This window comes from Gadus morhua, chromosome 1, assembly GCF_902167405.1.
Source record: "Gadus morhua chromosome 1, gadMor3.0, whole genome shotgun sequence".
Classification (NCBI taxonomy): Eukaryota; Metazoa; Chordata; class Actinopteri; order Gadiformes; family Gadidae; genus Gadus; species Gadus morhua.
The window spans coordinates 28,044,502-28,060,873 of NC_044048.1; the positions used below are offsets into that span (position 1 = coordinate 28,044,502).

Genomic DNA, 16,372 nt, shown 5'->3' on the forward strand with positions numbered 1-16,372 from the left:
TTATTATTTGACCTTCCAACACTTCCTTTACAACTGTAGCCAGATGGAGAGATTGGATCATTGTATATGGAAACTAGTAAATCTATGTTGGTGTTTGTGTAATCTGAGATTACAGATTAGGGAAGATCTTGGAGGATTAGTGCTGAACCGAAATTCTGAATACTCTGCAGTGTTAATTTTGTCAGCTATTTTAGATTTAGTCTTAAGCCTGCCACACACAAAGATTTTATAAATCTCAACCGATTTTTTATCTGTGAGAGACCCCACACATTAACATTACATTAACAGTTTTGATCGTATTGTGTGTGGTGTCCTGCGATATTCCAAACACAGCACACCACACACATAAAGATTTGTCTTCAGACGCACTAGAATCTTTTCCCTCAAGCAAGAAATCTCGCGTGAACAAACGTGATCTGACGTAGTACTCTGACTGACCTGTGGGGGCAGTCACACCAAAAATAGTCATTGAACTAACTACAAGAAGAAGTGAAGAAGAGCGAGTGTAAACCGGTGTAAACTCATGGAGGACCAGCTGGATACCGACTGCATGATGGTGGTTTTGGGATTAATCCTAACTGAAAAATCCCTTAACTTTAACTGTCTTCGCCATATTGGTGGTATTCAGGGATATCGTAGCCATGGAGATAGCTCGTTATAATTCCGTGTTCAGTCAGCTCGCTCTTTATTGGTTAAATTCAATATTACGTCACGTTGGAGACTCCCGATTGTCGGCTTCCCCCCCACACAAGACGTTTGACACCATAACGTTCTCCGCCGATAATCTTAAATATTGAACATGTTTAATACTTACGATTATCGGCGCCGACTGATTTCGGAGCCGATTGTCGGCCGAATTTCACTCTTAACACACCACACACTACAAGAGAATCTTATAAAATAATCTTAAAAGCTTAAGATAATCGGGCGATGTCTGTCCGTGATCGGAAGGGGGAAAATCGGGGCAAAATCAGCCCGATTATCTTTATGTGTGTGGCAGGCTTTAGTCTTAGTCTTTTGACGAAAATTCTTAGTATATTTAGTCACATTTTAGTCATTGTTTTCCTTTGTAGTTTTAGTCTAGTTTTAGTCGACGAAAATTCCTTACATTTTAGTCAACTTTTAGTCATTACTTTTAGTCAAAATGTTTTCTCTTTTTAAACTAGTTCAATTAGGCTAACCCTATATAGGCGATATGGACACCTGCTAAGTTGTTCCACTCAAATAGAGTACTAAAGTGAAAACGTTACGTTGTCCTGGCAACCGGATTTTCAGTTCTAAACAACCGAACGAGAGATGGTGTTCTCCATTGCTTCCATGTGTTGTTTCTTTCAAAATTAAAATAAATCAATTTCAAGAGGTGAAAATCACTACCAATCGAAAAATGTCGAGGCGTTCATGTATTCCCCTGGGGTATTAAAAGGAAACGTTTGTAAACGTTAGTTTAGTTTAGTTTTTTTTTTAATATGAAGACAATCTATTCTCAATATTACTTACATCATTGGTAAAGCAAACTCACAAATCAATTTGCAAAAAGATTGTTCCTTTTCTATAAAAGGTTTGTGTGCCATAGGATTTCCCCTTGTTAATTTGGTTGTGCAGAACCGAAAATCTGTTGCTCTCGAAACGTGACGTCACACTTTACTACTCTTGTCTGTTCAGCCTTCAAAACGATAGCTGGTAAATTGTGAAAAATGCATTAAACTGTAATCAGAAAACGCGGTTATATGCTATAAACCCGATAGTATCTTGGGTATAAAGGCTGGGAAGAATTTCGAATCATGTACAATGCATAACGTTAGCTCATAGCTGAGTGGACCATACCTCCCGTTGCCAAGTCGTAGCTAAGGTCCGTCCTATTTATTGGAGGAGTGAACAGTTGCATAAGAACCTTACGGGAGTGTACTGATTGGAAAATATCGTGCATTTTGAATGTCCAAACAGCACACCAATAACATTTTCGTCCTGTCTCGTCTCGTCAACGAAAACAAAATGACATTTCGTCATCGTTTTTATTATCACAGATCTATTTTTAGCTCGTCAACGTCTCGTCTTAGTCACGGAAAAAAGGTCGTTGACGAACATTTTTCGTCCTATTTTTCATTAACGAAATTAACACTGATGCGAAAGATATTCGCTATTACATCTAAAAGAAAAACACTGAGCTAAGTTCATAGGTGGTGTTGCCAATAAAATCGCCTTACAATAGAGAGAGAAGATCGTTCAATCATCTGCATTTTTATGTGTGTTTCCCAGCATACGTTTTATGTGGGTGTCTGACTGTCCAAATTCCCAGACATTCCGACAATTTGCTGCTAGTCTTGGAGTTACCGCTAATCAAACATAATAATTCCCATAATGCGCGCGTCTGAGCGGGTGCCTGTTACGTCCAAAGTAGGGATGCAAACAATTAATCGATTATCGATTAATTGTCGATAAGAGATTACTCGATTAAAATAAATTACTTACAATTAATCGCGTTTTTAACCCGTAATTCCCCACCCGTCCACGTGAGGGCGCACTTGACGCCAGACGTACTTGACGCACACGCGGGAACACAAGCGGGAACACAAGCGAAGCAGCACAAGACAAACGAAAAGCGGGACACTGACACGATGAAGATGGCAAAACGGAGTGCAGTATGGAGCCACTTTAAGTTGGTTAATGACGACAAAGACGCCAAATGCACAATATGTGGAAGTATTTTAAAGTACAACAACTAAACGACATCGTTGAATTACCACCTAAATGTGGCACATTCAAATGTGTCGCTGCTCCTTTACTTAGAAAGGAGTCAGCTGAGGTGGTTCGGGCATCTGGCAAGGATGCCCACTGGGCGCCTCCCTTGGGAGGTGTTTCAGGCACGTCCAGTGGGGAGGAGACCTCGGGGAAGACCCAGGACTAGGTGGAGAGATTATATCTCAACACTGGCCTGGGAACGCCTCGGGATCCCCCCCGTCAGAGTTGGTCAATGTGGCCCGGGAAAGGGAAGTCTGGAGCCCCCTGCTTGAGCTGCTCCCCCCGCGACCCGACCCCGGATAAGCGGATGACGATGAGATGAGACGTGTCACATTCAGAAGGAAATTCAGCTTCTCAGAAGAATTGCCGCTTATCAATTAATCGATCATCGATCGATAAGATGAAACAACTATCGATTAATGAATTACTCGATAATTTGCATCCCTAGTCCAAAGAGGCATATGTTTTGTAGAACTGGATCGGACTGAGGTGCGTTCGCTTTCACATCTCAAGCGAACCGTACCAGGGTTTGTTTGGAAGCGAACCGAGACCAGCTGTTCAGGGAGGTCTCACCAACGCAACGCAACGCAAAACGTACCGAACCAAGGGGACCAAACTCGTTTAGTGCGCACTAAATGCTGTTGGTGTGAAAGCACGAATAAACTGCTGAAACAGAAGTATCGTCATGTAATCCATTGATTTCAACAATGTTACTGTATTCTAAATACCAACCATTTAAATTGTAACTGTAACGGAATACAGTTAGCTATAATTTGTATTCTGAATACGTAACGCCGGTACATGTATTCCGTTACTCCCCAACACTGCTTAAGGGCCTACACTAACATGGCTGTTTGAGCATGCCACTGACTTGGGATCCTTTTATGGTGCACCGCCACTTCCCTCTCCTGTGCGATTCGCTTTCTGACTTTGAATCAACAGCCAAACCGCCGCAACACCGAACTTGGCGCCCGTCACGTCAAGTTTGATGAGCCGAGGCAGGTAAAAGATTTCACCTCCAATAAATTTGGGTTAATTTAAAAACAGTCAGTTATTGTTAACATGTAACAGGGGAAGAAAATGTACCAAGGACAAATGGGTTCATTGGATAAAACCTAAACAATACTTAATATTATGAATGAGGGTCAGAGCGAAAGTGACATCAACGTGTCGGGTGTCACAGCAGAACTGATGCAGCCGGTGTGTGTGTGTGTGGGGGGGGGGGGGGGGGGGGGGGGTCACTGGGCCGGCACAGACCTGACTTGAGGTCTGTAGATTAGGGATCGACCGATTATCGGCGCCGATATTCGGCATTTTGACGCATATCGGCATCGGCCTTTTTTTTTTTATCCGACGGCCAAAAAGAGATCCATTTAAAACAGGGTTATTTTGGCTCTGATGCAGCCGCGCCTCTCTGTCTGCTGTCTCTCCAGCATTGTCCCACCCACAGCACCATCTGATTGGTTACACGCTCTAGTTACACGCACGACAGGTAACAGCCAATCAGCAGTGAAAGCTGTGCATGTGCGCAGTGACACACACACGGCGGAGAGGAGAAAAGGTTTTGTCTGGTTTGGTTTCGAGGTAAGTTAAGGCAGCAGACTAATTGTAATAAATATCCCAGTCCTATACAACTCACAACTACTACCATTACTGTGAGCCCATTAACGTTATCAAAACATAAGCGGCAGCTCTGCTCGCTCGCAGTCCGTTAATCACTCGAAACAAGGTTGCTGATAATATCGATATGGAAATAGTCTGTGATAGTAGAAGTCTGTGTTTGAGGGAGAGAGTAGAAACCTAATAAACTCAATTCAGTCCGGTTTTATTTCAGGGAAGCACGTTAAGCGGTGGTTATACTTCTATAACTGCGTAATGCGCTATCCAACTGCGTAACCACGGAGCCCCTCGAGCCCTTAGGCTTTAAGGTGAAGACTGATTAGCTTTTAGCGTAACGTTAGCCCGGTGGTCCGCGTTCTCCTTCTCTGGCTCTAGACGCTCAGCAGACTGTAGCGAAACTCTAAAACTCACAACTACTAACGTTACTGTGAGGCCCAATACGTTAGCAGCAGCTGTCTGTTCCTATGATAAACACTGATTATTAAAGTGAAGATGCTGTAGGCTATTTAGTGTTTTTAAACGGTTTAATCACTTGAAACAAGGTTGCTGATAATAATGATAGGTAAATAGTCAGTGATAAAAGTAAGAAGTGCGTGCGTGCATGCGTGCGTGTGTGTGTGTCCAACGCGGTCGGCGGTGAACAGACACAAGACCAAACATAAACGTGAGGCGACTCATGAAAACAAGAACTCCCTTGGCCTTGCATGGATGACTGGTGGTCAGAATAGGTCACTTCTTCATCTCAACCGACAATACCTGCCAACCCCTCCCTGCCTCAACACGGTCTTGCTTCCCGTTTTGGGATGAATTTTCAGTTTCATGCAAACTAACATACCTTGTCATCTACATTTTACTTTTACTTGAGTATATTAACTCTATCCGGACCGAACTTTCCAAAAGACAAAGGGTTTAGGAGGACTTTACATTTGATAACCTGAACGTAAAACTATTCTTACATGATGGCAACAATAAAATCAATAACTGATCACAGCAGGGACGAAAATCGCAATTTACAACATTAAACAGCAAAAATAATTGTCCCTAGGAGATGGTTAGAGTCCAAATGGCAGGAAAGTTCTTTAGATGAGAGATAAGTTGAGATAATGGTACCTTACTTATCAAAGACAGGACATGTGAGAGATTTAGAGGGCAGAATGTTTAACGGTTTTGCTGAGTCTCTACCAATATGGAAAGCTTATAAAGCATGCTCTAAAAAGGTGAATAAGAAACACTAGCAATGCGGGGTGTCTCCATCAAGGCGAGACCGGGGGTACCTTGCTGAAAACATTCTAGACGGGGCACGTTCTCGTCCTCCCACCTGCCGTGGTATACCGTCATTATTAAACCAACGGCCCACTGAAGAACAACCTCCCACCACGGTTACACAGATCTCCAATGAACTAAAAGGGCCATCAAAGAGAGCAGAACATTTGCCCTCACTGACAGATGAAAGCAGCATCCCCTGGAAAGTAATGCAGTAAAAGGGTTGTCATCATTACACAAAAGCTCTTCATGACGTAGTCACACTGTGAGTAACACTGGCTTCATGTTAACTACAGTTTGTCTGCCTCTAAACAGCCAATTAAAGTATGAGAGAAGGGTGCCATTATTATTGAGTATATGGTGAAACCTGATAGTTCAGATATCTATAAAAGAGTTATTGGAGAAGGCGGTTGGAGCAGTGGGGGGGGGTTAATAGGAGGTTGGAGGCATTGATGAATCAAAACAAAGTTCAACTTGTGCTGCAATAAGGCAGATCTTAGTTTTGAGAATATCCAGACTACGTAGGTCTTATTTGATTTGACACACACACACACACACACACACACACACACACACACACACACACACACACACACACACACACACACACACACACACACACACACACACACACACACACACACACACACACACACACACACACGAGTTTTGGTCTAAAAGTGCTAATAACACAGAACAAGCCGACCATCTCCGTTTATCATAAGGAAATGACTAAGACCACATAGTGTTCCATTACAACAACAAAAAAGAGAACTTAGTTGTTAACCCTTCCAGCTATTCATTCTATTAGAGAATTTGTTTAAAATGGCTGTGGTTAGTAAGAGACCGGTATTGAAACAGTTACAATTTCTCAAGCTCTTAAGGTACGGCCACACCAAAAGCGTTACCCGCGTATCACGCGTATAAAATCGGCAATTTTTCCATAGGGAACCATTGGTTTACGCGCGTATGAGACGCGTACGAGCGTTACATGCGTATAAGCAACATTTTACTCGCGTTAGGTGCGTATGAGGCGCGTATATATACGCGCGTACATATACGCGCGTACATATACGCGCGTACGAGGAGTTCAAAAAATTGAACTTTTTAAGCCGCGAACACACCAAGCGCGTACCTCGCGTACCATGTACGCGCGTAACGCAGCTAAAATGTTGCTTGACCATTTTGTGTCAAAAATGGTCAGATACGCGCGTAACGCGCGTAGATGAGACCGCCCAAAACTCCCCCCTCCCCCCCCCCCCCCCCCCGCCAGCCTGTGGCTGCGCTGGATTTAGGAGTCCGAGGAAGGAAACCCAAACGCCGCCGTGTTTGGGTGGATGATAGAGTTTGGATCGGGTTAGATTAAATAATCTCGGATATAAATAACCATAATCGGGTTAAATAACTTCACATGGTGTGTCTGGTGTGTTTCCAGCATTCGTAGTGTTGATCAGCAGAGAAATAGTCCGCCAAGACGTTGAGGTTGCTTAGCAATCAGAGACTCTGTCCATGCAAGTGAACGGAGCGTTCACTCTTCGTCATAACTATCAAACCAAACATCCTTCACATTCACCGAGCGAACCTTATGAAAGTAAAATGCACATTTCTCGCTAGAAATGTTTCCATAAACGCATTTAATGGCGTAACTATGTTAATATTTCCACCCAGAATAAAGAAAGTTGCCGGCCGTGGCTGCCATGGACATGGCTGCGCTGGAGTCCGAGGTAGGAAACCCAAACGCCGCCGTGTTTGGGTGATAGAGTTTAGATCGGGTTAGATTAAATAATCTCGGATATAAATAACAATAATCGGCTTAAATAACTTCACATGGTGTGTCTGGTGTGTTTCCAGCATTCGTAGTGTTGATCAGCAGATATATAGTCCGCCAAGACGTTGAGGTTGCTTAGTAACCAGAGACTCTGTCCATGCAAGTGAACGGAGCGTTCCCTCTTCGTCATAACTATCAAACCAAACATCCTTCACATTCACCGAGCGAACATTATGAAAGTAAAATGCACATTTCTCGCTAAAAATGTTTCCATAAAAGCATTTGATGGCGTAACTATGTTACTATTTCCACACAGAATAAAGAAAGATGCCGGCCGTATGCTTCTGTCCAAGCTCACTACTCTCTGCCAGTGACGTCGGGTCAAGCTCAACGCTGATTGGCTATTGCGGCGCGTTACTCGCGTAAAAAGTTCAATTTTTTGAACTCCTCGTACGCGCGTATATGTACGCGCGTATATATACGCGCGTATATATACGCGCCTCATACGCACCTAACGCGAGTAAAATGTTGCTTATACCCATGTAACGCTCGTACGCGTCTCATACGCGCGTAAACCAATGGTTCCCTATGGAAAAATTGCCGATTTCATACGCGTGATACGCGGGTAACGCTTTTGGTGTGGCCGTACCTTTACGCGAGTAACGCTCATACGCGCCGCAATAGCCAATCAGCGTTGAGCTTGACCCGACGTCACTGGCAGAGAGTAGTGAGCTTGGACAGAAGCATACGGTTAGTTATTTAAAACGATTATTGTTATTTATATCCGAGATTATTTAATCTAACCCGATCTAAACTCTATCGCCCAAACACGGCGGCGTTTGGGTTTCCTACCTCGGACTCCAGCGCAGCCATGTCCATGGCAGCCACGGCCGGCAACTTTCTTTATTCTGGGTGGAAATAGTAACATAGTTACGCCAATAAATGCGTTTATGGAAACATTTCTAGCGAGAAATGTGCATTTTACTTTCATAAGGTTCGCTCGGTGAATGTGAAGGATGTTTGGTTTGATAGTTATGACGAAGAGTGAACGCTCCGTTCACTTGCATGGACAGAGTCTCTGATTGCTAAGCAACCTCAACGTCTTGGCGGACTATTTCTCTGCTGATCAACACTACGAATGCTGGAAACACACCAGACACACCATGTGAAGTTATTTAACCCGATTATTGTTATTTATATCCGAGATTATTTAATCTAACCCGATCCAAGCTCTATCATCCACCCAAACACGGCGGTGTTTGGGTTTCCTTCCTCGGACTCCTAAATCCAGCGCAGCCACAGGCTGGGGGGGGGGGGTCTCATCTACGCGCGTTACGCGCGTAGATGACCATTTTTGACACAAAATGGTCAAGCAACATTTTAGGAGCGTTACGCGCGTACATGGTACGCGAGATACGCGCTTGGTGTGTTCGCGGCTTTAGGCGTGGGGGATCTCCATTAAATGAAGTGTATACGTAAACATTGTCATTTCAAGAAAGTCACATTGAAGAATTGAATTTCAAATAACATTTAAAATGAATGAGAAACTATCAGATTTCTCTTTTTTCTGCTCGTTAGACACAGTTTATGCAAAACAAAATGGCTGGATCCTTCAAGGTCCCGATATAAATCAATGTAACATCACCACGTTGTGATTCCAATGATGTTGAAACATGATGCTGCTCTCCTCATTTCAAGTCGATGAAAAGACATCAGGCCAAGAATGAACTAGAGTTGTCGGCATGGAGGGGTTAAAGAAGCAGAAACCACACCCATGTGTTTTCATAGCCTTTGTTTTACCTCATACTCTGGAGAGCTGAATTAAAGGGGTCCACGACTACAAGCTAGCCTACAACACAATGTGTTCTGTGGGGCCAAGAAGGGAGATAGAGATCTGTCTGGGTGGGGGTTTCCTGAGGACTTGCTGGAAAATGTATTGTGTCGCCTTTAACTCTAGTTCTGTATGATATTACAACAGATAAGAATTGGGCTGTGTAGGTAGGCCTACTCGGAAAATGTGATTGACAGTTGTGATTGGATGGCCTGCGCAGAAACAGACCTTTGTCTGTCTCTGTGAAACAAACCTTTGATCTTAGTTTACCCATAAGCCCTTGCTGTGACCTGGGTTGCTTTCATTTATAGAAACTGAGGAACTGTCTCATATTTTCCATGCAGTCAGCGGTGATCAAGACTTGCGGAAGTCAATACAGAGAGGGTTCAAAACAGACGTTCCGAGATAAAGAGAGAGAGGAGGAACTGGTAATGCTGAAGAAAATATAAAATCACCTGATGGTGAACAGTTGTGAGTGGATGCCAGTGTCTATTTACAGCCCTTCTAATTCACAAGCTTTCAATAATTAACAAGCATACAGATTGTTGGTTCCGGCTGGACCAAACAGCTGTACGACTGGCCCGAGAAAGGCAGCTCTTCAACGGCTGCAGTATTTCACACCAGGCCATCGGGTCCCCATATGACCCACATGTGTTAGATGGCCAGTTAAACAACGCATGTGAAACCATGTTCCCCTGTGTTGCACCAGAGCTGGCCGCGCCCTGCTCAGTGGTCAACACAAGCATGAGACTCAGATTTTGTCACCGCACAAATAGAAGGGACTTCTCGGACATCCAAGAATGAGATGCGCGTCTTAAAACTTCAACAATGGCCGAGCTTTTGTGTGGAAGGGGGACGCTTGTTTTTTTTCATTCTGAGCCATGAAAGTGAATTTGCCCAGCCCGGCGGGTCTATTTATATTCACAAGAGCATTCTTCAGCATTAGCGCAGTCACAAGCACTCCCAGGCAGCGAATAGAGCCTGGCGGTAGCATGGAGGGCCTCTCCATCAGCGTTCAGTGTCTGAGAGCAGCAACACAACTCTACCCAGCTCCATTGTGAACCAAGAGCACTCCATTCGGGCCAGGAGGCCTCCGTCTCGGTGGATTTAATTGAGAGATGCAGTTGAATTTGAGGGGCTTAGTAAGTCCACTTCATGCAAGGGCTGGAGATGACAGTGCTATTCATTATTGATACCGCAGAGTCATCCAAGGAGACTTACAGTTACGGATAGAGTCTTTTTCAGGAGATTGTGAGTCTGGCTTTTTGCTTAAAAGGATGCCTACAGCAGGCTGCATACACCGGGGATCGAACCCAGTACCTTCCATGGTCAACAGCCTAGGCCTAAAAAAAAAAAAGTTTGGTTCCTGTTGGTTGTCAGTTGAGGTCATGGGTAGGTAGGGAATTTATTTTATTTTTTTATTTTATTTTTTCCAGCGGCAGCGAATGATAGGTAGGTTGTTTTCATTTAAAAACGAGAAAATTCGCTCATCCTTGTACAGAATGAAGAGGTGCTGTACCAAAACGTAATTATAGAGGTGCTGTACCAAAACGTAATTACATAAAAAAAAAAATATATATTATTATTTTTTTTTTTAACCGCACTAACCACCTCACTACCCTACTTGCACTAATTATCTAGAGGTCTGTCTGTTATGCTAGCAGCATATGTCTGGATCTAACCTCCACGTGACTGCAGGATACTAGAGCAGTAGGTTGGAGTCTTGCGCAATCGCAGCGTCAGCCAGGAGATTCAACAAGGTATCTGATCCCATTCTTCCAAGTTGGGAGGCCGGATTGCATAGAGGCAACTAACTGGGGAAGGGGGCCTTGACACTGGGGGAGAGGGCCATTCATCCATTCAGCACAATGGTGACTCATGGTTTCGTTGAGAAAGGTGGGCAAACTGCTCGCTGACTGAGTACACATTAGGGCAGTACAGCCGTTCAAAAACAGGTTCTCTCAAGGAGTGTGTGTCAGCCCCGGAGTGGGGGACACACCTAACTCCAGTGAATCATGGTTCAGCAGGCTTTCCTTAGTGTAAACATGCCTCATGTCTCCACACACTGATGGTTTGGCTGTGGAGCCCACGTGGGACGCGAGTATCATAAATGTTAAAATAGTGCTGGGTTAAACGAGCACTCCTAGCACTTCCACATCCATGTTTATATAGACTCCTGGGACCCACAGGAATTCAATGTTTTTCTAATTATTTGTACATATTTCAGAAAGATTGTTTCTTATTAATCAGGTGAAATTACCAACTTTGGTTTTAAAGGAAAACTGTTTGCTGAACAGTTTTCCAGAACTGGTGACAGTACAAACTTCATATTTCGAAATTGAAGAACTCGGGAGGGATGATTCTCTCAAGGAAAGTGCCCTTACATTTCAATGCGAGTCACCACACCATCAGGAGGAAAACAGTTTTTTTATAAATGTCTACGCTGTTTCAGCAATTTGTTTGGCAATGACAAAGTAGGGGCTTTGTCGGATTGTATGCCTCAACCTCAACCTGAAAGAAGGAACATCTCCAGCAGACGGACACAAAACCAATTGATGGTGACGGTCCAACACTTCTGGCATGTGAATAATTCAACATACTGCAGGGGAAGGCGAGGGGTCCACACTGTTCATTAACTATTCACACACATTCACCCTATCCCAAGCTCATGATATCATCACACACACACACACACACACACACACACACACACACACACACACACACACACACACACACACACACACACACACACACACACACACACACACACACACACACACACACACACACCTGTGGTTTTGGCTCTGAAATTGACAGATGATTTGTCCCCAAGACCTGTTCAACCATAGATTTTTTTATTATCAAAAAGCTGATTATTTCTATTCACCAGGTCAGGTTTTTGTGAGCTCAGCCCTAGTATGAAATAGGGCGGCATCACGGACAATCTGGAGAAAAAGTGTTACCATCATAACACATTAATTACCATGTAAACCTTTGTGTTTCAATATGTTGTATATGATACAATGACCACTTGGTATAATAATTAAAATAAATAACTTTCTATCTCAAAGTTGTATAACTAGGCTCAAAGTGGAAGCCAAGTAATCACTCTTAAGATAAGCCAACCAGACACATAGTGTGAGCCATGGCAGAAGTTTAATGGCAGTTTCCATTTGAAAAACGCGTCATCTTTTTTTATTCCTCTTTTGTGCTTCTGTTGTTGACAAGCCAGCAAGGAGAAGCTCTGGATCTGCTGAAACAGATCTGTTGAGCAAGAGGAAGTGTCCCGTCTGTCACAACTCTAATCTGTCTCATAAAGCATAACACAATGAATAGCCAGCTTGCCTCTAACCCCGACCCTAAGCAGTGCTGAGGTGGAGAAGGCTTATGACATCACCATACTCTGATTAGGAGGCATTGTCTTAGTCTCCTCAAAGCGGGTACCGACTATGGTTAAGGACGCAGTGAAACACCCGCATCATGATCCTGCATATCGCATTTGGAATAGAAGCCGGCATTAGCAAGTGACTTCTAAATGCTGGGTGGAAATTTTTGGAGAGGTGTGTGCTGACTTGTATGGCAGAAACACTTAAAGGAATCCCCAGCGGTGAAACAAAAAAGCACTCCAACTTGTCGTTAGAGTATAATGCACACTCACACAGACTTGGGTGTCTCAATCGCAGAAACTCAGAGGAAAGTCGATGGCAAGGTAAAGAGTCGATTTCCATTTCATGCTTTCTTCAAGGGGGCGGAGGGGATGTCTGACTGGGGGGCGCAGGCTGGCTGGCACACTGAGAGACATTTTAGTGCTAAGACTTCTTCACCTCTACTTAGGGCCAAAGGAACCCACTCGCCTAATGACACAATGGGCACAGTCCTTTTCTGCTCCTTCCATACACTGGTTGACCTACATATAAAGCCATTGGCAGAAGAAAGTGTAATGCAGACATGACGATTCCCTTGACATGGCAAAGACCAGTTCAGTCCCTGCTGGCCCTGCAAAAATTCCAATGAATCATGCAAGCATCGTAGTTAAAACACTCAGTGCTTAGTAAAATACCCATATTTACAAAGACATTAGCAGATTGCAAGTAATGACACATCCTTACTACCTCATACACAGGAGTCAACAGAATAGAGAAGATGAGCAATGTCCGGTCAACGTCAAGACCAACAACAGTTCCTACCTACCCTTACACTGGTGGAAAGATGACATCAGACAAGAGGGTGCTATGGGAGACGTCTGCTGCTGGCCGAGCTCCCGCTGACATTATAAACACTACACATCATCCTCCACAAGTATGACTGATGACCAGCTCCTCCCTGCCTATGGAGATTACTCTTCCCAGCTTGTGCACAAAGAACCAGTTCAGCTGAATGGCCTAAATGGCAGCAGAGCTCCTTGCCACGGCGGCTCGGTCCAGCTGAATGGTGCTCATTGTGTCCCCAAAGTCACTGGGGGCCAGTAGAACTGAGTTGCTTTTTAAGAGAGCATTTGATGGGCCTGTGTTCTTCTCCAAGCAGCCCGACAGGCATTTCTGCATGGGTTTGCTATGAACACAGCGAAACTCAAACCCTACAATGAAAATACTTGTCAAGTGTGCTTGGACAACGACTGAAAAGGGGAGGTACACCCAAAAGTAGCTGAGGGGTGCTCAGTTTAAGAACATGAAACAAAAAACAAGCTAGCCTTTATTCTTTAGGCAAATGTCAAGCAACCAAGTAGGTTAGGCAGCAAGAGGATTGCGACTTGTGAATTTCACCAAAATAATGCAGTCAAGTTGTCCCCATCAGGGGGAAGTGCCAACAGTGACGTGACAGTGACCAAAGTAAGGGATGTGTCCAGCTGTTTTGGGGGAGGGGTTGGCTTTGATTTCATCGATTGACACGTGTGTAAACAGAAACAAACAGACAGTCTCCCACTCTCATGCGATTGCATAAGAAAACGTAAACAAACAAACGTGTTTACATGCGCTCATAAGTATATAACAATTGTATTATCAAATGTGATTTTAAAACGTCTGAATGGTAAGCATCAAGCAATTTTGGAAAAGGCAAGTCACAGGTGAATTTACAGGTGCATGCAGCTCTCTGGTCCCAACACCAGTTTCTATGAGTACGATACCTGGAAACAAGGCCTATGATAGTCATATAACAGATCCCATCTCTGGACGGCCAAGAGGATGGCCGCAGGGCTCATCTCTCCCCACTAGCAAGAACCCAAAATGTGAGTCACAGCCGTTGAGCAATACAGTGTGTCAGTTCAGTGGGAATCTGTACTCTTCCCCTCGTTCAATTTGGAATACAAGTCGACCTAACCTACTGTATAAAAAGGATACCATGGTGAATGGATGTACCTTTACATATCTCAAACCAGACTACATTGTTTTTACCAATTTGGGAAAAAAATTGAATAGATCAATAACATTCACGGGACTGAAATAAGAGTGTGAGCTTAACATGAATAGATTGTCGCTGAGAATGTCTCCCAGACAGCTAGACAGAGGCACGCCGGGCGGCGTCTTTGACATTCACCTCCATTAGTTCACTGATTTGTCCCAGAAACCTGATACAATGTACATAATATATCATAATATATATATATGTATCTTGTAATGAAATGGCGAGACATAAATTCATGAAACTTGAGGTAACGGTTAGTCCTTTCTTTGCCCCATTCGGTACCGCTGCCTGTCATGTAGTGTTAGCTTATTTTCTCAGCCTGCTACCACATCTTGTATTAGCTTACAATGAGCCGGATGGCACCGCGTTTTCTTAAATACTATAAGTCCGCGTCGGCTTTTACTTCTTAAAGGAGTTCGGAAAAATACCAACGGATAGGTGGACATGGTAAACAACTTCCTTGATGTCTTCACGTAGCTAGACACTCACAATGAACAGCTAGCTTACAATCTGCTGTAGCATCAGCCGTCACCCATCCTTACCTTCAGATAGCTCCAAATCCAACTCCGCCAATTGGTCTCGAACCTCTTTTGGTACACCAGACAAATCCATGGCACGGTCTGCCATGACTGGTAACATAAAAACAACAGTCCTCAAATAAAACGTCAACCTTCTACTGTGAAAAGTACTCCTTGAGACACAAAACAAGCAAGGAATGAGCGAGACAATCCATTTGCACGACTAGCCCCTCCGCCATAATGGGGGAAACTCACCAATGGCAAAGAACGGTCACGTGACACCGTTTACCTTGCCTGTACGTTAAACACTGCATGCGGTCGGAGGGGAAACGCTCGTGCGCACTCTTGCGCTCAGAGGAACGCATTACAGCTTTGGTGTGTTGAGAGTGCGAGGCTTACCAGGGGCGTAGCCAGAAATGTATTACATGGGAAGTTGGTAAACACATTGTAACGGAATAAGAATATGTAGCTGCACTGAAAATGTAAGATAGATTTACTTAAAAACTTAAAAATGTTCTCCCACTGTTTTTGTTATACTGTAAGTTAACTCCCCGTTTCAGCTCGAATTAGATTTGAAACTGAGGGCAGAGTGCTCGGGGACGTTGAACTGCCTCGGGATAAGCACTTCGACGTCACTTAAAGTTAATAAGGTCAGTTAAGTTCATTACATGGTAGAATGTTAGAAAACTGGTTGACCGACGTCCGAGACAGAATACTATGTTGAAGATCATAGACATATTACGACTAGTATTATTTATATTTTAGAATAACTAATAATGATATGAAAATATATAAATGCAACATCAATCTTCTGCTGATCTATTTTTCTCCCTTGCTGGTGATAGGGTTGACGCCATCTTCTGTATCCTTTCCTCTATACTTGTTTCCTCTCTCCCCTCTCTCTCTAATCCTCCGGCTCTCACTCTCCTCCACTTGTCTCCAATCTTTTCCTTGTCACCTCTCCTCATCTCTTCTTTCCTTTGTCTCCGAAGTAATTTTGATCCATATAGTAAAATTTCTAAAGAAGAAGCCCATAGAATGTAGGGGCCAGGTCTACACATTACACTACTAACCTCATCAGCCTACACTACTGCTCCAGAAACACGTCTGAGAAGTTTGGAAGGAGACTTTGTCTTTTAGCCCTGATTATGCAGCACTCATAAATAGGATCACAAAGGTGACGAACGCGAGTCGCAACATGCCATCAATTGCATTATATTTTGTCTA

At 43.7% G+C, this 16,372-nt stretch overlaps 1 protein-coding gene across 5 annotated transcripts in view; it reads right to left on the minus strand.

Moving 5' to 3' along the window:
- Positions 1–15,411, minus strand: part of dip2ba (disco-interacting protein 2 homolog Ba) — a 57,190-nt gene extending 41,779 nt beyond the window's left edge. For 3 of the 5 annotated variants that reach the window (XM_030348192.1, XM_030348048.1, XM_030347973.1), the window contains exon 1: positions 15,170–15,411. In XM_030348192.1, coding sequence (XP_030204052.1) covers positions 15,170–15,266 — 97 coding nt within the window. In that variant the 5' untranslated portion in view covers positions 15,267–15,411. Of the gene's footprint in view, positions 1–13,415; positions 13,692–15,169 lie in introns of those variants that run through there. The other 2 variants (XM_030348131.1, XM_030348219.1) reach the window with 2 other exon arrangements.
- Between the last annotated feature and the right edge of the window lie 961 nt (positions 15,412–16,372).